Source organism: Schistocerca gregaria, chromosome 4 (assembly GCF_023897955.1).
Source record: "Schistocerca gregaria isolate iqSchGreg1 chromosome 4, iqSchGreg1.2, whole genome shotgun sequence".
NCBI classification, from domain to species: Eukaryota; Metazoa; Arthropoda; class Insecta; order Orthoptera; family Acrididae; genus Schistocerca; species Schistocerca gregaria.
In genome coordinates, this window is record NC_064923.1 from 172,583,405 (window position 1) to 172,608,332 (window position 24,928).

The 24,928-nt window shown below is 43.1% G+C and overlaps 1 protein-coding gene across 1 annotated transcript in view; it reads right to left on the reverse strand.

Annotated features, from left to right (window-relative positions):
* The window catches only part of LOC126267526 (synaptogenesis protein syg-2-like), a 973,159-nt gene that overhangs the window by 263,778 nt on the left and 684,453 nt on the right, over nucleotides 1–24,928 (reverse strand). Inside the window, exon 6 of the mRNA XM_049972828.1 lies at nucleotides 18,744–18,895. Coding sequence (XP_049828785.1) covers nucleotides 18,744–18,895 — 152 coding nt within the window. The remainder of the gene's footprint in view (nucleotides 1–18,743; nucleotides 18,896–24,928) is intronic.

Below are 24,928 nucleotides of genomic sequence, written 5' to 3' on the forward strand. Positions count from 1 at the left end.
CACTGCTGCCATCGGGAAAGGAATGCCGTTCAATACGTCCTCCATGGACATACGTGAATCCGACGTGACCATCAGCCACCGAGCCGTCGGTGTGAACCACTTCATGGCCTCGCTAAATGTCAAGAATCGAGAAGAAGTGACAGCGGAGAGCTGCGGCTTGAACTGACTCTTTTGAGCCCTGTGAAAGTTCCAGGCGAAGCCGCGGCCTAGGTATACAACATGGAGGTGTGCGCGAGTGGACTTCGAGTATAGGTGGTAAAGGCAAGGACTCCAGTTCAGATAGAAGGGATCGGACGCGAGCTGCAATCGGGGGCCCAATTCAGGAGATGAACTGCCGTGGGTGGAAAAAGAAGACGGTAATTCGGACACGAAGGAGATCTAAGAACGTGTGCAACGTAACTCGAGAGCAGTTGTGCATGCCTGACCTGCGATGGAGAGACTCCAGTGTCTGCCACGACGCTGGTCACCAGACTCGTCCTAAAAGCTCCCATCGCTAGTCAAACGCCACAGTGGTGCACTGGGTCGAGTAACGCAACGCTGAGGGCGCCGCCGAACCATAAAACAGACTCCCATAGTCAAGACGGGATTGAACAAGGGTACTGTAGAGCTGCAGCAGCGTAGAGCGATTCGCACCCCAGTTGATGTTGCTCAAACAGCAGACGGCATTGAGGTGCTGCTACCACTTCCGCTTAAGCTGGCGAAGGTGAAGCAGCCAAGTCAATCGGGCATTTCGAACGAGTCCTAAAAATCGATATGTCTCCACTAGCGAGGCGATCATCAACAAGGTACAGTTCTGGGTCCGAATGAACGGTACTATGGCGACAGAAGTGCATAACAGATGACTTTGAGGCCAAAAACTGGAAGCCGTGACCTAGAGTCCATGACTGCACCTTGTAGATGGCCCCCTGTAGGTACCGCTCAGCAACACCAGTACTGGTGGAGCAATACGAAATGCAGAAGTCGTCTACATACAGAGAAGGTGAAACGGGCAGCCCTACAGCTGCTGCTAGACCTTTAATGGCCACTAAAAACAGAGATACACTCAATACAGAGCCCTGCGGGACCTTATTCTCCTAGATGTGGGGGCACTACGTGAGGCACCAACTCTGACACGGAAAGTACGAAGAGACAGGAAATTCTGGATAAAAACCGGGAGCAGTACGCGGAGATCCCACTCGTATGATGTGGCGAGGATATGATGTCGGCAGGTGGTGTCACACGCTTTTCGTAAATCAAAAAGTCGGTAAGAATGTTTTGGCGTCTGGAAAAGCTGTTCGGATGTCAGACTCGAGGGTACAAGATTATCAACGGTAGAGCGACCCAGGTGGAAACCACCCTGGCACGAAGCAGGTAGGCCACCTGAATCCAGGACCCAACACAACTGCCAACACACCATACTTTCCAGCAGCTTACAAAGGACTTTCGTGAGCACTGATAAGATGGTACTCTCCCATCAGTACGATGGAAAGACGCCATCGCAGCACATCCGGTTGAAGAGCATGAGGAGATGTCGCTTGTAGTCAGACGAGTGATGTTTAATCATCTGATTGTGGATCCGACCTGGACCATGAGCTGTGTCGGAGCAATGTGCCAGTGCACTGAAGAGCTCCCACTCTGTAAATGTGGCGTTATAGGGTTTACTGTGGCGTGTAGTGAACGAGAGGACTTCCCATTCCATCCACCGTTTGAGAGTGCGAAACGCTGTGGGTGGAGGTGGCGGTGGGGAGGGGGTGGGGGTCAGTTCTCTGACACAGAGGCGCGAGAGTAGTGCTCAGCAAATTTCTCGCCAGTGGTGTTTGGGTCGGTAAATAGTATGCCATTAGTGTTAACACCAGGAACACCTTTTTCGGTCTGGTACCCAAAAACTCGTTTGGTCTTTGCGCAGAATTGGGCAGGTGACCTATGGCACCCAATGGTCGAGGTGTATCTCGACCAACAATAATGTTTCCGTCTTTTTATAACGCTGGCACGGAGCCGTTTAAAGACTATTAGGTGCTCCATGGAAGGGTGTTCACCTACGCTCCTTAATTGCCTCAATGACTTCCGGCGACCGCCAAGGGACTCTCTTTGGCCGGAGACTCCCTAAAGGATGAGGGACACGTTTTCCGCCACACAAACTTCGATGTTACCATGTGGGGGAGACTCAGTGGTGACAGCAGAGGTGAAAGCTACCCAGTCTGCCTTGTTTAAAGTCCATCTGTGCAGGCATCCACGGACCTTACGCCAGGACAGTGGCAGGAAGGTGGTCACTACCACAGGTCGTCATGTGCTCTTCAGTGGATAGACGGGAGAAGGCCAGGACTGCAAACCGAAAGATCAATGGCCGAATGTGTGCAATGTGCCACACTGAATTGTATTGGGGCACCTGTATTTTAGAGGCAGGGATCCATTTGTGACAGTATATTTTCGACATGTCTGCCTGAGACAGTAAGAATGGTGCCACCACGCAAGGGGTTATAAGCATTAATATCTCTGAAAATTAGGAAAGGTTTAGGGAGTTGATCAATCAGTGCAGCCAATGCGTTCAGGTTTACTGCACCATCTGGAGGAAAATATACGTCACAGACAGTTATTTCCTTCATCGTCCTTATCCAGACACCCACAGCTTCAAGAGGGTTTTGAAAGAGCACAGGTTCACTGCTTACTGAGTTCAGGACATAGACACCTGACTCTCCAATATATTCACTACAGTTCTTGTAATATCCCCTTTATCCATGGAGGGCTGGGGTACGCATTTCTGGGAACCAGGTTTCCTGAAGGGCAATCCAGAAAGCAGATGTAAAGCTTAAGAATTGCCTTAACTCAGCAAGGTGGTGGAAGAAACCGCCCCATTTCCACTAGAGGATGACGTTATCGTGGGGCTTGGAAGGCATGAAGCGTGCAAGGAGGCAAGTTATAATGTTACTTAAAAACCGTCTTGATTACAAATTTTTTATTCACATGACCGGTTTCGGTTCATTCAGAACCATCTTCAGATCTGATATTTCAGTTACAGGAGTAACCCGTCCAAATCCAGCAATTTTCACATGCTACGTCACATGTGAAACCGGTCATATGAATAAAAAAATTGCAATCAAGACGGTTTTTAAGTAACATTATAAAATCACTGATTGCTGTTATCCCATAAGACATTATGTCGGTTTTTGCAAAGAGGCAAGTTAAGTCTCAGGGTCATCTGCTGCGACCGATTGAGTATTTGTATCCATTTCTATGGTGGACGAGGAATCAGTGAGATCCAAGTCCACAGGGGATGCAAAGATCTCCACCACCTCTTCAGATGCAGAATTGATAGACAGTGGTGGGGCTGGGGCCACCAAAGGGTCCTGTTTCTTAGCAGACTACTTCTCAGTTTGCATGCTCTCTCGCTTGTCTTTGGGGGCTTGCGGGGAAGATTTCTCCAAAACAGTTTCAACACAGAGGAATATCACGAGGCTCTTTGTGCAGCAGCTTTTTGCTCCTTGAGACACTGGCGAGTGGCCACCATGGCATTAGTGGAGACCTTGGGAGAGAGGGCCTGAAGGGACCCCTTCAGCATGGAGGAGCCAGAGGAGGCTGTTGCTTCTCCAGCAGGGGTGAGGGGATCGATATTCCCTGCGTTTGGTGGCCTTACTCCAGAAGTAGGTACTTTGGGAGCAATGGAGAAAGATTTGCCCCTATCATGAAGGGGGCGGATGTATTCTAGTGGCCTGGAGGGCCCATTGTTCCTGGCACTGAGTTAGAACCCACTGGTCTTTGGGACGGTGATGGTGGTGTAGCTGCAGCACATATCGACGACAACTGAAGGGGGTGTAATCTTTCAAATTTGCATTTGGCCTCTGTGTAAGTCAACCGGTCCAGAGATTTGTACTCCAGGATTTTCTGCTCCTTTTGGAGTAATGGGTAGTCTGGCGAGCAGAGGGAGTGGTGCTCTCCCCAGCTGATGCAAGTGAGAGGTGGCACACATGGAGTACCAGCAATGGACGTCCACAGTTTCGATATGTGGCACTGTAAGTGCAGTGGGAAGATATGTGGCTAAACTTCCAGCACTTAAAGCACTGCATACGGGGACAGGCTTATGGTTTGACGTCACAGCGGTAAACCATCGCTTTGACCCTTTCAAGTAATGAATCACCCTCAAAGGCCAAAATGAAGGCACCGGTAGCAATCCAGTTGTCTTTGTTCCCCTGTAAACGCTCTGGATGAAATGAAGCCCCGCCGCTCTAAATTGTCGCAAAGCTCTTCATCAGACTGCAAGAGGTGATCGCGATGGAAAATGATCCCCTGGATCATGTTGAGGCTTTTATGGGGAGTGACGGAAACAGGAATATCACCCAGCTTCTCACAGGCGAGTAACGTTCGGGATCGGGCCAGGGATGCTGTCTGGATCAAGGCAAAGCCGTTTCGCATCTTTGACAGCGCTGTCACTTCTCCAAACTTATCCTCAAAGTGTTCAACGAAAACTCGAGGATTTGTAGTTAGAAAGGAGTCCCCACCAGTTCTGCTACAGACTAAAAACCGAGGCGAATATGGCTCTCACCATTCTGTCGCCCTATGTTTCATGCATGGTGTAGTTAGGGAGGGAAACGATTTAGGGTTATGCCTGTCGGCAATGTATTCGATGTTGCCCTTCTTAGAAACTGCTGATGCAATACGATCACCAGCAAGGGATGACTTAGTCCGCTTCATTGCAGGTTATCCAGCCTGATGCCACCCACTGTGATCAGGCGCTCTCCCAACGGGTGCCACCCAGCCACAGCAAAGGGCAACTGGCATGATGGCCGTTGGCGGGATTCCTGATGCCCCAGAAAGAGAAGCATCTACTCCTTGGCATACGTGGGGATTTTGCGACTCAGGCATCAGCAGTGCGATCCCTGTATTGTCAGGGGACTACCACTAAATGGGTACATGGCACACAAAGGACTGGCTACTGTGCTGGATATTGGGTGCAGAGAAATTCAATATTGTCGTGGGAGCTAAAGAGAACAGGTTGCAACGAATGTAGATGACATACCCAGGAATGTGTTCTCTCGCAAATAGTTGAATCGCAGGTGGAAATGCAAAGACATGACAAGAGATTCAGGAGATCGAATCCAAGGGCACTACGGGCAACTCGTGCACCACGTAAGGCGTCCTTCCCCATACAGCCCGCACTTCTGTAGAATTTAGAAAGTGTCAGGTCAAACCACAGAATTGAACCTGAACGCACAGGGCCGAAAAACGTGAGACACCTTTTAGTCGCCTCTTACGATAGGCAGGATTGCCTCGGGGCTATTCTAACCCCCAGACCCAAAGGGGGACGTCTTAGTGGAACACACGTTCTACACTTGTTTTATAATATATATTGATATCCTGTTTCTTTTCCGTGTCGTTCTATTTAACTTACTTTTTCTTGTTACAATCAAGCTTTCATTTTGTTATGTGATGGTAAGCTTTCACAACTGTCACTGAGCAAATATCTCCATTTATCTTTTGTGGACTTTCTGCCCTAACTTACTCTCAAAAAATCGCCCTAATCCTGTACGTCCTCCATTGAATGCTTTAGCCTAAGGCGCATGTAAATTTCTTACAAAAGTAAAACAGAAATAAGAGCATTCGAAGAAATTTCGAGCTAGCAGCTGGTCGTTTTCAAATGCACTCCATGACATTCGACTGAGCAAACGAACACTTCGACCAGCCAGAAATTTCTTCGCACATTCGATTCGCAGGGGAAATTATATAAGTCATGTAAAAAACAACACTATCTTTATCTTCTCTATCATAATTTGAACGCTTTAGAAAGTCTGTAAAGCACTTGAGTAGAATGGACTCAGTCTCGAGACCACGAGCAGCGGTTATTAACTATATGTGATACCAAGTAGCTTCTGAAACTGAAATAGAAAGGAAAAATAATTATATCTTACTGTCCCGCCCTCAAGTAGTTTATTACAGTAGGGTTTCCCAGTCGTGTTCCCTGGAACTCTAGTACTCCACGGGAAGTGAAGAATTGCTCCGCAAGAAACTATTAGTAACACGGTGTATTTCTGACATTTTTACAATAATAATTATTTTTAAACATTATTATAATTTCTGTATTATTAGTTATGATTTTTTGTGTCGTCCGTCACCTGACTGGTTTGATGCGGCTCACCACGGACCTCTTCATTTGAGAGTAGCACTTGTAATATACGTCCTCAATTATTTGCTGAATGTATTTAATCTCTGTCTTCCTCTATTGTTTTTACCCTCTACAGTTCCCTCTAGTACCCTGGAAAGTTACTTTCAGATGACTTAACAAATGCCCTATCGCTCTGTACCTTCTTCTGGTTACAGTTTTCCATATATTCCGTTCCTAGACGATTCTGCTGGCTGCCTTCTCATTCCATACCCCATCAGTTCATTTAATTTTCGACATTCTTCAATAGCACCACAGCTCAGATACTTGCATACTCTTCTGTTCTGATTTTTGTCACAGTCCATACTTTACTACCATATAATCCTGTGCTCGAAACGTACATTCTCAGAAATATCTTCCTCAAATTAATGCCTATGTTTGATACTAGTAGATTTCTCTTTGACAGGAATGTCGTTTATGCCAGCACTAATCTGCTTTTCATGCCCTCCTTCCTCCGTCTGTCGTTTGTTATTTTGAAGCTTACATATCAGAATTCATTAACAACATCTACTTCATTCCCATAAATCCTTTTGTTAAATTTCTCGCAGCTCTCATTTCTGCAACTTCCCATTTTCGTTTTTATTCGATTTACTCCCAATCCATATTCTGTACTCATTAGACTGTTCATTCCATCAAAAAATATCATCAGCTAATCTTGTCACTGATGTACCTTGAACTTAAATCCCATTCATTTATATCCTCTCTTCTTCTTCAATGTTGAGATTGAAGAGCATGGGCGAAAACCTACAACCCTGCCTTCAATCCTTATCATTCCGAACACTTCGTTCTTGGTCGTCCATTCTAATTGTTTCCTCCTGGTTCTTCTATGTGCTGCATATTACCTGTATTTTCCCATAGCTTACCCCTATTTTTATCACAATTTCGAACATCTAGCACCCTTTGTCACTGTCAAACGCTTCTCCCAGGTTGTGAAATCCGATTAATCTGTCTTGATTTTTCCTTAGTCTCCTTTCCATTAACAACTGCCACGTCAGAACTGACTCTGTGGTGCCTTTACATTCCACAAAGACTAAGTGATCGTCACCTAACACAAACTCAATTATCTTTTCCAGTCGTCTGTATAATATACTTGTCAGCAAATTCAGTGCTTGAGGTGTTAAAATGACAGTGCAAAAACTTTCGGAATAATCGGCTGTTGCAGTCTTCGGAATTGTGTGGATGATATTTTCCCGAAAGTCAGGTGGTATTCGCTACTCTCCTACATTCTCCACGCAAACGCGAGAAGTCGTTTTGTTGTCACTTCCCAGAACGATTTTAGAGAGTTTGATGGAATGTAATCTATCCCTTCTGCCTTGTTTAGTTTTAAGTTGTAAGGAGCTCTTTTAAATTCTACTTCTAACACTGAATAACCTAGCTCGTCCACATCGACTCCTGTTTCTTCTTCTATCACGTCTTCAGACATGTCCTCCCACTCTTTCACGCCTTTAGTGTACTATCTCCGTCTATTGGTTCTCTCCTCCATATTTAACAGTGGTATTCCATTGCGCTCTTAATGTTATCGCCCTTGCTTTTAGTTTCAGCGAAGGTTGTTTTTAACTTTGCTATATACTCAGTCAATCCTTCCTACAATCATTACGATTTCGATTTCTTCACATTTTCCATGAAGCCATTTCACTTTAGCTTCCTTGAACTTCCTATGTATGTCATTCCTAAGCGACTTGTGTTTCAATATTCCTGAATTTTCATGAATACTTTGGTACTTCCCTGTTTCATCGATCTGCTGAACTTTTTGTTTTTTATACCCGTGGGTTCTTCGCAGCTATTTCCTTTGTACCAGCGGTATTGTGTATTAAACCAGGGACCTAGAAACGACGGAGAGGCTTCGTCCCGCAGTAGTACTCAGAGCTTCACAACCCCACAAGATGTCACAGCAGTCCACCCACCCCACCGCCGCCTCAGACCGAACTCATACCAGACGAGTGTATACCAAATGTTAGCGTGGTAGACTAAGTATGGTGTACACAAACGTGGAGACAATGTTTGCGCAACAATAGCCGGCATAGTGTAACTGAGTCGGAATAATGGGAAACAGCCCGCATTCGTCGAAGCAGATGGCAAACCGCCTTGAAAACTATCCATAGGCGGGCCGGCACACCAGACCTTGACACTAATCCGCCGGTTGGATTCGCGCTGCTGATCCGCCTGCCTTCCCGCTCGGGAAGCAGCGCGTTAGACCGCGTGGCCAGCCGGGCTGGCACTGGCGGTCTACTTTAATACTACTTTTATTGCCCTGTTCAAAGATTACTATTGCTCTTAAATTGCACTGCCAGCTGAGCTATTCGGCATCGGAGTATCTACAGTCCCAGAGAACTCTTTGCCTCTTCATTCCTTAGTACATTCGTATTTCACTTCTTTGATCATTGATTCTTCCTCACTAATTGTTGAACTTCAGCCTACTCTTCAACACTACTAAATTGTGATCTGAATCTATTTCTGACCAAGTGTACTCTTTATAATCCAATATCTGATTTCGGAACCTCTGCGTGACTATAATGTAATCTAACTGAAGTCTTCCTGTGTCTCCTCCTCTCGTTATAGTTGAACATAGTATTCGCTATTACTAGCCGAAAATCTTTCCCTTTCTCATTCCTCGTACCAAGCTAATATTATCCCATAAATCGTTCTTCTACCCCTTCCCCTACATCTGCATTCCAATCCTCTATGACAAGTAGATTTTCATCTTCCCAGTTACGTGCTGAATTATCCGATAAGTATGCTCATATACTTTCTGTACTTAGAGTTCGCTGTCGATTCTAACGAGAATCACCCTAACACTAAACTGTTCACAGTAGCTCACACGCTGCCCTACCTTCATATGCATAATGAATCCTACTCCCGTTTAATCATTTTCTGCTCCTACTGATATTACCCTGTACTCATCTGAACTGAAATCCTTGTCTTTCTTTCACTTCGCTTCATAGACTCCCACTCTGTCTCGACTCAGCCTTAGCATATCTCTTTTCAGATTTTCTACCCTCCCTAAAGCGTTCAAGCTTCTGACATTCCACACCTCAACTCGTAGAAAGCTATCCTTTCGTTGGTTAATGAATCTTTTTCTCATGGTTCGAATGGGTTCCTACTCTGAAATGTGTTTCCAATGGAGAGATCATCACGACACTTTTCAATTACAGGTCTCATGCCCTGTGGATACAAGTTATGTGTCTTTAATACTGTGGTTTTGAATACCTTCTGCATCCTCATGCAGTTGAACATTGCTAATTCTTCTGCCTTTATGGGCAGTTTCCCACCTCAAGGGCAAGAGGGTGCCCTGATCCTTTGTCCGCTCCTCCACCCTTTTTGGCAAGGCCGTTGACTGAGTGAAAGATGATTTGTTATTCTAGAAGTTTTCGGCTGATAGTTTTTATTCAAAAATTAAGCAGTGGTGCGTTCGAATAGTGGGCGAGTGCTCTCTGATTACTCATCAAAGGCGGTACCCCTAGCCTGTATACAGATAAACACACATACAATGGAACAGAAAAGAAATAATAAAATATATTGTGGATGTTGGCTTCACTTAATCACTTACAGAAAAAATGACGCACTAGTCACCATAAATAAAAGATTAATTAACGTTAAGATAGGAAATTACAGTGACTCTAAACGAAGAAGGATGACTTTCATGTGGGTTTCCACATGTGGAGAAACTTTATGTTGTACTATAACTTTCGATTTTGATATAAAATATATCCATGTACTATTTTAAATCTAAAAACCAATACGCGAAAACGAAATATCATCTAGTATTCCAGGACAGCCTTTAACGATATCATGTTAACCCAGCTGCTTCTAAGAGAAGCAGTCAGAAATGTATTTTTAATTAACTGTTACAATTTACGTTAATTTTTATGGACTACATTGTTAATAAAATACAGTTTATGTATCATTTAATTTCCTCATCTCTCTACATAAAAACAAATATCCTGTCTGATTCACTGGCTCAACATCACTCACGTCAAACCGCTAAGTACAGCAACCTGATATTTGTCTTGTACTGTAGGTATCGTTAAAGAAGGTATTTTCGAAACTCCACCCCTAATGGAGAGATATTGGGGATGAAAAGTTTTTTGAAGCTATAACAATGAAAATTCGTATATGATTTCTCTGTAAGAAACAGAAGAAATCGTTATTAAACATTTGTGGAAATGAAACACATAAGGAGGTGAAATAGAGGGTGAACTTTCTGAAAGTAATTCACAGTTAAAGAACTAATAAAGCATTTTTAAATTAAAAATTGAAATTAATTTCTGGGTTAGAAGTAAAAAATTCGTGTTCCGCTGTTTATGGAGAAGTCAACCTCCTAAGCGGGTGAACTAAGGGACGAAACGTTGTATCCACAAAAATTTTCATTTCGCTTCTCGATTGGAAATGAAAAAAATAGATGGTCCAGAATGAAATATTGGATGGAAGTTTGTATTGAAATATTTCATACCTCTTTCATAGTTTTTGGTAATACAGCCACTAAGGGGGTGGGGGGTGAGGGGATAGGGAAATGAGGGGGAAACAGGGGATGAAAATTTTTATGAGATTATTTTGTTATATTGAAACACAGAGGGTATTGTGGTCAAAATACAGGCGTCGTTGAAGCGATTATTCCAAAATCCGTCAATAAGGGAGCGAAATAGGGGGTGAAAGGTTTTTTGATAATGTGCCGGTATTAAGGTGACTTTGAAGTCAAAACTACGAAAACTGGTATTTATTCTCTTGGTCAGGGATAAGAAACTACGTATTTGAGAGTTTTTGGAAATAAATCCCGCACTGAGGTAAAACAGCGGCTGAAAGATTCTTTGATCATAAATTATTAAAGAACTGCTAGCGCATTTTTAAAATAAAACTTGGTGTTTGAGTTGACGTTTGGAAATAAAAGATACGTGTTTCATGCTTTCTGGGTATTCAATCCCTAAGAGCTTCAAAAAGGAAATTATATGTTTTATGAAAATATTTGATTACGAAAGCAGAATGATTTCTTGGCCAGAAATGCATCAGGAAAAGACAATGCTTCTATGACTCATTAGTATGAAAAGTTTCGAAAGTGTGGCAATTCGTGAACTAAATGATAGAAAGCTACTGAACAGTTACCACCATAATTCGTCTTTGTTAGAGATTCCTACAAAATTTTTCAGTACATTAATTTTTCAGCAGGAATAATATTGGTTTATATAACTATTCTTGTTGTAATTACGAAGCAGACTTATCACTACTGGTGACTCTACAGGAATATCCGTTTGAGATGAGACAATTCTGTGCTGCGTGTAATACTGATGTTAATAAGTACGGAACTAATTAACGGATTTGCTTATTCATTTTTTAAATTCAGTACATGAAGTTCAATTAAACCCGTTGGAACATTTCAGTTACGCGAAAATTGGCAGCCATATAAACGGTCATTAACTCTTTTATGGCGTTTAAATTTACACTCGAGCAGTGGGCGGGAAAAATACACCAAATCGATTAAAGAAAAACAAAGGAAGTACGAAATCTGTGCAGGCCATACATCCTACGCGAGTGATGCAGTGGGCGCTTAGCTAGTATCGTATAAAACGTAGTAGCTCCATGATACACAAACATTTTCGGAATTTGATGATGTTTTACGAACTCCTGCATCTCGGCACAACCGACTTCGAACAGGCAGTCAGTGTTACGCCTCGTAACATTTCATATCCCAGAAAGAACTGCAGACGTTTTAGTAATGTTAGTAGCACAGTATCTTCTAAATGATAATTCCACTTAGTTGAAAAAAAAATTTTTGTGTTCGGAATGTTGCGACTGTCGAATTACAGACTACTCATGATCTTTGTGAAGAGTTTTATTCTGCGATATCGAGCAGCATGTTATGAGCAATCATTATTTTTGCTCAGATTATTCAATAATAGAAAAAAACTTCCAATGACTATTATTTACTGTATTGTAGATAAAATAAAAAAATCCCATCGTTCAGTAAGGAGTTTGTCTTCAATTCCAACCAATTTGGATTTGAAGAGGAAATGCATACGAAGGAAACACTAGAAATTAAGAGTTACCAATAGAGTTGCATCAACATCGACTAAAATTAATGCCTTAACGCAGTCGTATATAATTATGCTGACTGTTAATCTGGATGGTAAATTGCCTGGAAATATATCTGTTGTACTGCGAGGAGTTTGAGGTGGGAACGACTGTAGGAAAAACTGACTCAGTTTACAGAAAACTCTAAAGAACCTCCGGTGAATTTAAAAGCGAGGGTGGTATCATTAAGTGCTCAACGGTAATGCCAGTGTTAAAAGTAGAGGAGAGAGAGCGGATGCATGGAAAGTCTACGTTGAAGATCTCTGTGAAGGAGAGGAATTGTTTAATGTCGTCATGTGAGAAACAAGAGGTAACAGGGAAGAAACAGGGCATCCAGTATTAGAATCACAATTTAAAACAGCTTTGGACAACTTAATACCAAATAAGTTAGAAGACATTGGCAATATTCCATCGAGATTTCTAAAATCATTGAGAAATGGGTATAAAACGACTATTCATATTGGTGTGTAAAGTGTATGAGACTGGCCATATAACATCAGACACTCGGAGGAACATCATCCACACAATTCCAAACATAGCGAAAGGCGAAAAGTGCGATAATAATCGCCAAATCACCTTAACAGGTCATTTATCCAAGTTGCTGACAAGAATAATACACAGAATAATGGAAAAGAAAATTGATGTTCTATTAGAAGATGATCAGTTTAGCTTTAGGGAAGGCAGAGGCACCAGAAAAGCAATTCTGCTTTTACATTTTGTGGTGTGACGTACATACGGACAACATGAGACGATAATTTTTAGTTACAAATGGTACGAAGACAGACGATTAAAAGAAACTTTGTTGATAGTATACAATCATATTTTATAAAGATATACCGTAATTAAGAAACAACATGACTGAAGAAGTAAAAGGGGTATTATTAAAATAAACATTTCTTAACATCTTATATTTTCTGCACGTATTCTGTGTTCTTTCGCAAACTGCAGGTTATGTAGAGTTTGTTTTAATTATTAATGATAAAATTTTTATATTTTACGGAAATATACTTCAAGAAGTCAAATATTGTGTTCTTGAATTGTTTGAAAACCAGAATACAAATACTAATCAGTAACGGAATAGAAGTAAACTAGGCAGACCGCCCACCATTAGAATGGCTTAAGGCATAAAATCACGGCTATACACTATGAAACTGAGAGTAAATCGAAGAAAGGCGAAAGCAATGAGAAGTTACAGAAACGAGAACAGCCGCAAGCTAACCATCAGAACTGGGGATCACTGACACGCAATATCCGTCTCAAGCTGTCTGTGGCAGCAAGGATGAAGAGACTGAACATCATTCGTGTTGTGAACTTTACTTTAATAGAACTCACGAAGTTACTACCTCTTGGAAAACAAACCTCCAGTGGTACTGACTAATAACAAACAGAATAATTTAGAATCACAAAACTATGCCTCACTGGCTAATAGCAAACAGTTAAGTACAATAATAAAATTGTAGCAGTGAAATAAAAGAGCTAAAAATTCTTTCACGAAGGGAAATAAGATTTACAATCCGAAGTAGAAGCATACTGCGCAAATAAGCTCCATTTGTGAAAATATCTATACGTTGGAGAGCATTGTTGCGCAAGGCACACAAGAAAAAAAAAATCAGGCAAAATCGTTGATTCAGGCAAAATTGTTGTTAAATATTACGTCCTTAATGGTATCAAGAGTCAGTGAGAACCTTCATGTCATAACAGATCTAAAATCTCCTCTGTTTCGTTAGTTCAAAAACCAACATTACATACAAGCAGCAAGATTAACAACCATTCACTTGGCCTAGCCAAACACCTTTAAGTAAATAAATCTAGTAATTACTCAATCGGTAAATTAGGTGTTTAACACTTCAATAAGTTACGTGAGCTAGAAATAAAAATAAAAAAGGAGATTTTGAGTAGGAGCACATTGATTAAGACACAAATAAATACATCGACGTGCTACACAACCTTTGCTTGGCAAGGTGTAGTGGACTCGAAGGCATGAAGTGCTGCTGAACCACCTGCTTCCCGTTCGAGCGCGGACATTCTCCTGCCAGGCAGATTTCACCCAAGTCTCACCGAAAGAAACACAAACTGTAGCCTAATTAACAGAGGAGTACGGAATTTAATCCAGCAGTTCTGCTAGGCTTCTGCTATAAACCGAACGCCAAGCATGAGAGTCAAAATTACAACAATAAGAACAGGCACATAATTTTTCAATAAGTTAATGGAGTCAAATTAGTGAAATTTTTAAGGAAGCAAAAATCTAAACACAGTTCCAAGTACGGTTATCGAACAAGAAGTTCGCCTGCTAGCCACAGTTTTTAATTTGAAGAAGAAATTTCTGAGAATGTACGTTTGAAGCAGAGTACTGTATGGTAGTGATACAGAGACTGTGGGAATAACCGGAGCAGGAGAGAATCGAAGAATTTTAGACGTGCTACTACGGAAGAATTTTGGAAATTAGGTGAACTGATAAGGTAATGAATGAAGGTCTTTGCAGAATAGGCAAGGGAATGAGCATAATGGAAGCAATGACAGAAAGAAGGGACAGGATGGTAGGACATCTTTTAAGCCATCGGATAATAACTTCATTGGTAGTAGAGGATGCTGTAAAGTGTAAAAACTGTAGAGGAAGACATATATTTTAATACATCCACCAAATAATTGAGGAAGCAGTCACAGCGGCTACTCTGAGACGAAAATATTGGAACAGGAGAGGCATTCGTGGGGGACCGCATCAAACCAGTCAGAAGACGGTTGATTCAAAAACAGAAAGTGTAGTCTCAGTGCCGCACCGCTTTGGCAGCTGACACTGTACGTTTCAGGTTCACATAACGGAATCATATGCCGTGAGACCCCAGACTTTGTGACAGGAAGGACATCTGACCACCCTCTGTCACTAACACTGCCCAATCCATCATAAAAAATCCGACCCCGCGTTGGCTCGGTATGAGGCCCAAAGAAAGAAAATACTAACCATTCTGCCTCTTCGAACTCACTGACGTGCTGACATTGCGCCCCTTGACGTAGATGGATGCGCTGGCACTTGCTTGCGCGTTTTCACTTTGTCTAACGGTTCGACAGCGACTAAGTGTGGCGTAACATGTGGTCTGGGCACCTTGAAGAGAGTGATGCTTGGTCTACACTGCCACTACTTCTCTACGGTCTTGTACATCTATTATACGAGGTGACTACAGCCGGCCGCGGTGGTCTCGCGGTTCTAGGCACGCAGTCCGGAACCGTGCGACTGCTACGGTCGCAGGTTCGAATCCTGCCTCGGGCATGGATGTGTGTGATGTCCTTAGGTGAGTTAGGTTTAAGTAGTTCTAAGTTCTAGGGGACTAATGACCACAGCAGTTGAGTCCCATTGTGCTCAGAGCCATTTCAACCATTTTTTTGACTATAGTTCTGAGTGCTCCAGTGTAGGCTGTGTACATTGCAGGACGCTGAAACATCGCGGGTATGTTCATTGTTGGGTGTTCTTGCAGAGTATGCTGAAAAATAATAGATCCACTGTCTGCCACCAGGTGAAAATATGGCACCATAAGCAGTCAGGACGTGAGAGTAGTAAGAGGGGAGGAGTAATGGAACACATGATAACGGTGGCTCTGGTACGTTTATTAGAATACGGTCACAAGTTACAACATGTGCTCAATATGGTCTTCCAACTAACAACAATCTGCATCTGTAACGTGGCATGGTCGACAGTTAATCACAGCATGTCCAGTGTAAGCAAAGTGATGTGTCGTCGTAAGCCGTCCTTCAGGTCAGAAAGAGTCCCGATGTATCTATGACAAACGTGATCTTTCAGATTCCCCGACAACCAGATGTTTCACGGAGCTAAAGCATTCAGTCGGTGCACCTCAAACGTCACACATTTTGAAACTGGCTGGAGATGATGTGGTCGTTACCGAAGGTTTCGTGATGCAAAGTGACATATGGTATCACCCGTTGTTGCATGAAAATAGTGGTGTGGACACAGCTGCGTTCTTGCGAAGCTTCTATTACGTGAGACATAAGGAGGTTATTCAGACATCTAGATGTTACTGAGCACCTAACATGCACATGACGTTCCATCTTCTTCTCTGACTGCATTCGATGTTTCTGCACAAGATTAGCGGAGTAGAACACCATATATGTCAGGTCTGCGCATTCACTGCATTGTGCAGAGTAAGACGTGCCTCGTCGATCGACAGAATATTCCCTAGCCACATGTCATACATTTACACTTCAGGGAAAAAAGGGGCTATTTAGACTACTTTGGGGCTTCGTTTGGTGGACATTTCGAATCTTGTTGAGTGCAAAATCTCATGAACTGTTGGCCAGGAAAAAGACAATTCCCACGACACCACTTAACTCACATGATTCGTCAAATTTCTGGGCCATATTCTTCATCCCATTTATTTAGATGAGGCATCTTTCAACGATACTCCCGCAAGGCAGCGCTGCTGTGGTTGCCAAGGTGGTAAAACAACTTCATCAGCTCGGCACACCGTTTCTTGTGCGTAGCCATTGAATTTCGTACATAGAACTTCAACCTTCTGAACGTTTATGTCAACAGACACGTCACAAACTAAACAACATCTGTCGCCAAGTGATAAACAACTTACAGATGTCAAATCAGGGAACATTTCACACAATGACTGTTGACAGCGCCATTTTTAAGCTGGTGGCAGAAAGTGAAATTATCTTTTCAACATACTACGCGCTTGGACCAATTAATGAATATGCCTACGACGTTTCAGGATCCTGCAGCGTATACAGCCCGCAATGCATCCTTCAGAACACCATCAGTTTGAGTATAATCAGCCAGTAGTTCCACTATTTTACACGTTCTCCCATTTGTTTTGCGTGTTCCAATTTTCACAGACGAGTGAAGTAAATTTCTGCATATACAGGGTGTTACAAAAAGGTACGACCAAACTTTTAGGAAACATTCCTCACACAAAAATAAATAAAAGATGATATGTGGACATGTGTCCGAAAATGCTTAATTTCCATGTTAGAGCTCATTTTAGTTTCTTCTGTATGTGCTGTACTTCCCCGATTCACCTCCAATTGGCCCAACTGAAGGAAGGTAATGCGACTCATTGCTCTACAGTACTAGCATCAAGCACAACAGTAGGTAGCATCAACAGGTTAGTGTTGATCGTGAACGTGGTTTTGCAGTCAGTGCAATGTATACAAAAGAGGAGTTGCCAGAGGCCTATTTGATGTATGGATTAGCACGGGGAAATAGCCGTGGCGCGGTACGTTTGTATCGAGACAGATTTCCAGAACCAAGGTGTCCCGACAAGAAGACGTTCGAAGCAATTGATAGGCGTCTTAGGGAGCACAGAACATTCCAGCCTATGACTCGCGACTGGGGAGGACATAGAACGACGAGGACACCTGCAATAGACGAGCCAATTCTTTGTGCAGTTGACAATAACCTTAATGTCAGCGTCAGAGAAGTTGCTGCTGTACAAGGTAACGTTAACCGCGTCACTGTATGGACAGTGCTATGGGAGAACCAGTTGTTTCCGTACCATGTACAGCGTGTGCTGGCACTATCAGCAGCTGATTGGCCTCCACGGGTACACTTCTGCGAATGGTTCATCCAACAATGTGTCAATCCTCATTTCAGTGCAAATTTTCTCTTTACGGATGAGGCTTCATTCCAACGTGATCAAATTGTAAATTTTCACAATCAACATGTGTGGGCTGACGAGAATCCGCACGCAATTGTGCAATCACTTCATCAACACAGATTTTCTGTGAACGTTTGGGCAGGCATTGATGGTGATGTCTTGTTTGGGCCCCATGTGCTTACTCAATGGAGCACGTTATCGTGATTTCATACGGGATACTCTACCTGTGCTGCTAGAAAATGTGCCTTAACAAGTACGAAACCACATGTGGTTCATGCACGATGGAGCTCCTGCACATTTCAGTCGAAGTGTTCGTACGCTTCTCAACAACAGATTCGGTGACCGATGGATTGGTAGAGGCGGACCAATTCCATGGCCTCCACGCTCTCCTGACCTCAACACTCTTGACTTTCACTTATGGGGGCATTTGAAAGCTCTTGTCTACGCAACCCCGGTACAAAATCTACAGACTCTTCATTCTCGAATTGTGAACGGCTGTGATACAATACGCCATTCTCCAGTGCGGTATCAGCGCATCAGGGATTCCATGCGACGGTGGGAGGATGCATGTATCCTCGCTAACGGAGGACATTTTAAACATTTCCTGTAACAAAGTGATTGAAGTCCCGCTGGTACGTTCTGTTGCTGTGTGTTTCCATTCCATGATTAATGTGATTTGAAGAGACGTAATAAAATGAGCTCAAACATGGAAAGTAAGCATTTCCGGACACGTGTCCACATAACAAATTTTCTTTCTTTGTGTATGAGGAATGTTTCCTGATAGTTTGGCCGTTCCTTTTTGTAACACCCTGTATGTGTTGTTTTACCTGTGCTTAAAGTGTATTACTGTGAGATAACAAACATCACTGTAACAGTGATCTACCTCCAAATAAATGTATTACGGCTACTACTTTGACTTCTGTGTCAGCACCACTCACCGACTCGACGGCGCCCTGCAGCATGGTGCTGTCCAGCCACCAGGAGATGCGGGCCGGCGGCCGCGACCCCACGGAGCGGCAGGTGAGCTCGTAGCTGCGGCCGGCAGACAGCGGCTGCTCGCTGCTCAGGATGCTCGCCGACAGCGGCCTGACTGCAACACCACGCGTGCCGCGTACAGGAACTGTACCCCTACTCCACCAGCACTTTGCGCGACGCAGAAAGTACTCCCGCGTCACATTTCCCGACGCTTTAGCACAACAATCCATACTAAAATTTTTTGACAGATCTTTAATGCAGTGTATCATTGATACTGCATATTTTCGTAATAACCCGGTACACACTACAAACAAACAAACAAACGCACACACACTAACACACACACACACACACACACACACACACACACACACACACACACACACACATTAAAGACAGAGAAAGAGACAAAAATTACGCACCACGAAGAAGTTATCCGAATGGGACGGAAACCAATAGATATCATATGCATGCACAGACAAACAAATTATTACAGTCTAAGGGAGATTTATACAGAAAAAAGAGCTTCACAAAGTGTGAAAGTCAACAACACTTTGGTGCATCTCTGGCTCTCATGCAAGATATTATTCCAATTACAAAATGATCTAGAAAGAATTTCTCTGTGGTGCGAAAAGTGGTCATTAGCACTAAACAAAGAAAAGTGCGAGGTCATCCACATGGGTACTACAAGAAATCAGATTAATATTCGGTATCCGATAAATCGCACAAATGTAAGGGCTGTCAGTTCGACAACATACCTAGGAATTACAATTAGGAGCAAATTAAATTGGAAACGCCACACAGATAGTATTGTGGTGAAGACGAAACTAAGATTGCGCTTTGTTGGCAGATCACTTAGAAGATGCGACAAATCCACTAAAGAGACAGCTTACATTACACTTGTCCGTTCTCTGCTGAAATATTGCTGCGCGTTATGAGATTCTTACCTGGTAGTATTGACGTAGGACATTGAAAAAGTGCAAAGAAGGGAAGCTCATTTCGTGTTATTGCGCAATAGGTGTGAGAGTTTCACTGATTTGATACGCGAGTTGGGGTGGCAGTCACTGAAACCAAGGTGGTTTTCTTTGCGGCGAGACCTATTTACGAAATTTCAATCACTGACTTTCTCTTCCGAATGCACAAATACTTTATTGACACCCACCTACGCAAGAATAAATGTCTCATCATAATAAACTAAGAGATATCAAAGCACGAAAGGGGATATTTAGGTGTTCCTTTTTCCCACACGCCATTCGAGAGTGGAATGTTAGAGAAGTTGTATGAAAATGGTTCGATGAACCCTCTGCCAGGCACTTAAGTGTGAATTGCAGAGTAACCAAGTAGACGTAGATTCGGCTTGGCACTGGCTGACTGAATTGTTGGATGTCCTCCTGATAGATACCTTGTCAAATTCTCTCCAGTTAGCACCTTTGTCCCTCAAATTTCCCCGATGATTGGAAGCCCTGGTCATAATGCTCCAAACTTCTTCAGTTGGCGTCAGGTCCGCTGATCTTGCTGACCAAGTCAGCGTTTGGCAAGCACGAAGATGAGCAGTAAAAAAACCTCGCCGTTATCTCGATGAAATGTAAGCCCAGGATTGCTGGTCATGAAGGGCAACAAACCGCTGTCCAGAACATCACTGACGTACGGATCTACTGCGAGACTGCTGCGGATGACAATCTTACCGTCAGATGAAATACCACCTAGACCATCACTCCCAGATGTGCTGCGTGGTGGGTGAAGTTAGTTTGGTGTCCCACTGCTCTCTGTCCTGTCTCCAGACATGTCTTCGGTGATTATCGGGTCTCATTTCGATGCAGGACTCATCACTGAAGGAAATTAAACTTCAGTCGATGAGATTCCAAGATGAATGTACCCGAAGTAACTGCCAACAGGCTTGTTACTGTTGAGATGTTGACAGTAGTTGGCCAAGGGGCACCGTGAGCTCAGCTTCTTTCTGCGAGCCACCTATTGACGTCGTTGCGGTCCCTAACACACCAGTCGCACGCCGGGTTGCTGATAATGTATCCGGTGCTCTGAGCGCCTCTTTGACGACTGCTCATTCCTCACGTTCTGTCGCAGTTTGACACCTTTTTTCTTGCCGGCCAGAGTGGCCGTGCGGTTCTAGGCGCTACAACCTGTAGCCGTGAGATCGCTACTGTCGCAGGTTCGAATCCTGCCTAGGACATGGATGTGTGTGATGTCCTAAGGTTAGTTAGGTTTAATTAGTTCTACGTTCTAGGCCGCTGATGACCTCAGAAGTTATGTCGCATAGTGCTCAGAGCCATTTGAACCTTTTCTCTTGCCTTGGAACACACAGCGCAATGAGGCTTGCAGTCAGTAGTAGTCAGTCGTAGTTAGAGGGTAGTACAGTGCAGTTGACGGCTAGTGTGTACAACAAGCAATTAACTTTTTGATGTTAAATATTGTACAATGATGACTGGAGATGGGAAGTGTTGGTTTGGTGCATTACTGAAGAAAGTTGTCCCAGTAGAGTAACTGCCTCCAATGCAAGTATTTTTCTAGAATAGATGTATGTCGTAATAGCTCACGCGACGAGTCCATCAAGTACTGTGGTCAAGAAATGCAAATATGCCCAGCAGCAGTCACCTTTATAATAGGAGACGTGGAGATACCATAGTTTTCAGGCTGATCACCGCTTACACGTCTTTTCTTCTGTTTAATGCGCAGGAGGTCTTCGTTTTTGTCTTACAGGCGTGGAGTGAGTATGTGTTGTCTTTAGAAATGTTAATATTCATTACTTCTGGATAATACGTCGACAAGATTTGTAATAACATGCGTTCTTCGAAAGTTCATTATTTATTCATCCCAACGGGAAGAAACCCTAAAACATGGTGCAATGGGTGTGACCAACAGTTACGCTCTTGACATAGTACAAAAGTGCATGAATGCAGGTGCAGAATAGCATGGGGACAGGCAAATCGCCATTGTACGCTGTAAGTATCAGAAAAGTTGCCATGATGTACTGAGTAATGAATGTGGTGGATGAACTAGATGGAATGGTCAAATAAGTTGACGGCAAAATTAGGCAGTACATGTCACCAACCAACAGGAAAATGTTTCGGCAAGGTATACGTGTAATAGTGTGTCGTTTGAATGCATTGGACGTCTCACAAGTCAGTCATCGACTAAACCAAATAGGAACGTGTTATCGAAACATGCACATCACTTTGTTCTGTTACCCTTTTATACCGTCGAATCGAGCATTCAGTCAGATGCCCAAACGATGTATCAGTTTATAGTGAATAATCCTCCACTGCAAGACTTAAGGACTTGTCAGACAAAGTCTCATTACATATTAACCACTCTATGAAAATGAATGAAAGTGCGCGAACATGCTTCCAGAAGTTTCCTACATGTTCACAGAAAGCAGGCCGTCACATGGCGTGAGGTTAGCGTCACTATGGCGCCAAATGGGGATGGCATTGCAACAAGAGGTGCTTGAGCAAACCGGGTAGGCACGGTTCATCGTGGTGGTGTTCTTCATCACACCATGGCTTGGTGACAACATCTAGATGACATCACTCGAGGAAGAATCATTGGGAAACAAGTGTAGCCAAGGCGATTGGTATAGTTCACAGCATTGTTACATTTGTACAGAAGCGTTCTGAAACACAGACGCGCGAAGCAGCTACAGAAAGCAGATGACTGCTGCATTGTGCAATACACAAGGACCAGTTCAGGCACTGAGTGCAGTTACTACCACATTGAACAGGACTGTATGGCACGCAATCTCACCCGACACAGCAGCACGGAGGCTACAAGGGGGTAGTATGTTTGGCCGACGACCAGTCTGTTGGGTTTTGTTGGTACCTGGCCATCGGCAGCACCGTCTCTATGGAGCCAAGAGTATACGGAAAAGACCAATGAGGGGTGGCTTCTCGCGCTCTTCTCGGATGAGACCAAATTCAGTCTGAATAATGATTCTGCACTTAACCCTCGTATGGCGAGACGTGAGAACACGTATGCTTTCAGGGAGTTTGTCGAGCATGATAATTGTGGTGGTCGTAATATTATTGTGTAAGGAAGCTTGATTCTGCATAGTCGTTAATACGTCCAAATCCTTCAAAAATGTACGCACGCATGTTGAGACTGTTCTCCTTCCCCGCGTGCGGCTTTTCAGGGTTGCATTCGGCCCGGACTTCATTTTCTTTTTATGACAACGCGCGACCGCATCGAACGGTACAGGTGGAGGAGCAGTTGGAACGAGAGGATGTTTGACGAGTGGAGTGGCCTGTCTGTTCATCGGACTCACATAGCATCTAACACTTTTGGGATGCGTTGGGAAGACGCATTGCGGCACGTCCACATGCACCAACGACCGTCTATCAGCTGCCAGCCGCAATAGTGAGTAAATGGAACCGTCTAGCCTCCTTACTAATCTCGTTGGCTGCATTGGAGCACGTTTCATGGCGTGCAATACCGTCTGTGGTGATTATTCGCCCTATTAAGTACCAAGTCCCGCCTTTTGCAATGTCCTGGAGATCATCATAAATAGCAGTGACTTAAGTGTAATTACTGTCTCGGTATGATAGTGTCACATCTGTTCATCTCTTTGCCTATTTCTTTTATTTACCTTTTGTGCTGTATTATAGCAGTTCTTTCTATATATCATCAAAGTATCATCGATGTACGTTAATTGCTGGTGCCAAAACGTGTGAAGATTATTTTCGTTCTTAAATTTTGCACAACAGTGTTGTTTACGTACCGCTGTACGAAGGTTTGTATGATATCCTGGTCCCATAGGTCACCTAGATTCAAACACTATGAGTACTTCTGAGATGCAATGAAGAGAGAAGTGCGCGCCTTGGACTCACCTACGCCCATTCTCACTGAATTTTGGGTGGCAGTTGATATCTCTGGGGTTAGGACGGCTCCCAATGTTGATGACGTCCCATGGCGCCCATACCTTGATGCGTATCGTGTGTCATCATGGAGAAAAGGAGAGCCATATGCACCTAGACTGTGGTATATATTTCACTTGATCATGAGTAGAATTTTCATTCACTATGTTTGATTTTCAATCCACGGACAGCAGGAAGTTCAGTTCCTAATTAAAACAATACACCTCAGGCACGTGACTCTGTACTATAATATTTTCAGTAGGTGCTGTCGCATAGCTTTCAGTACTTACCTAAAATAATATTCTATTTCAACATCTGATATGTAAACCATTATTGCTACCGGTGTTAATAGTCTCATAGCATTATGGAATTAAAATTTTGATTAATACTGATATTGTGACTGAAAAACTTCCTACCCATGTTGATGATATGTAACAATCGAAACCGGTGATTATAGTAGAGGAGCAATATGATTTGCAGTAATACCCAAAATAATTTTGGTTATGCTTGTTTCGTGTAATGGAAGAGGTAACACGCTGAAAGGGTGCCTGAATTTCGGATACCTTTACGAAAGCGAAAAGGCGGAAAGCTCAAAAAACATTGTAGAAAATGATGCAGCTAAGTTGTAGTCTAGCAGGGGTTCGACAATGTGCTGTCTACTTTTTATGAAAAGTATTCACATTATGTCACCCAATATAGACATCATCTTTCCGAGAAAGGTTTTGTTGGTCGTTTCTAGATTTAAGCACTGCAAAGACGGTCTTCATACATACTTTCTGCAATACCCAAACGCCTGCGTAGTACAGTTCGAGACTGGTTGTACTAAATCTGTAAACAGAACTGCATACGGCCGCGCTTGTGACGACGAAGAAGATGGACTATACCAGCTAGCGTGTATGGCTGAAATATTTGCATTGCAGTTAAAAGTTCAATTATAATCTGAAATGTGCATGAAAATCTTTCAAATAAATGTTTCTATCAAGTAGTCAATTGTGGCTAAATGATAATCTCACTTTCTGATGAAGGAGGAACTGAGTTAGTACTCAGTTAAACACAAGAGAATGGAAGTGGTTGGTAGTCCCAGGACTTCTTCGTGACTAGAATTTTACTAGAAGTCATCCACTTTGGTTCTTCTCACTTCTTGTAAAGGACAACATATTTTAATACAAACTATGGTAGAAAACAGAATATCACTACAGACATGAACAAATTGTTACTTGAGCAATATTAAACTGGCGTGACGTGACTGTACTCGTAACCAAAGTCCTTCTCTCCCCTACTGA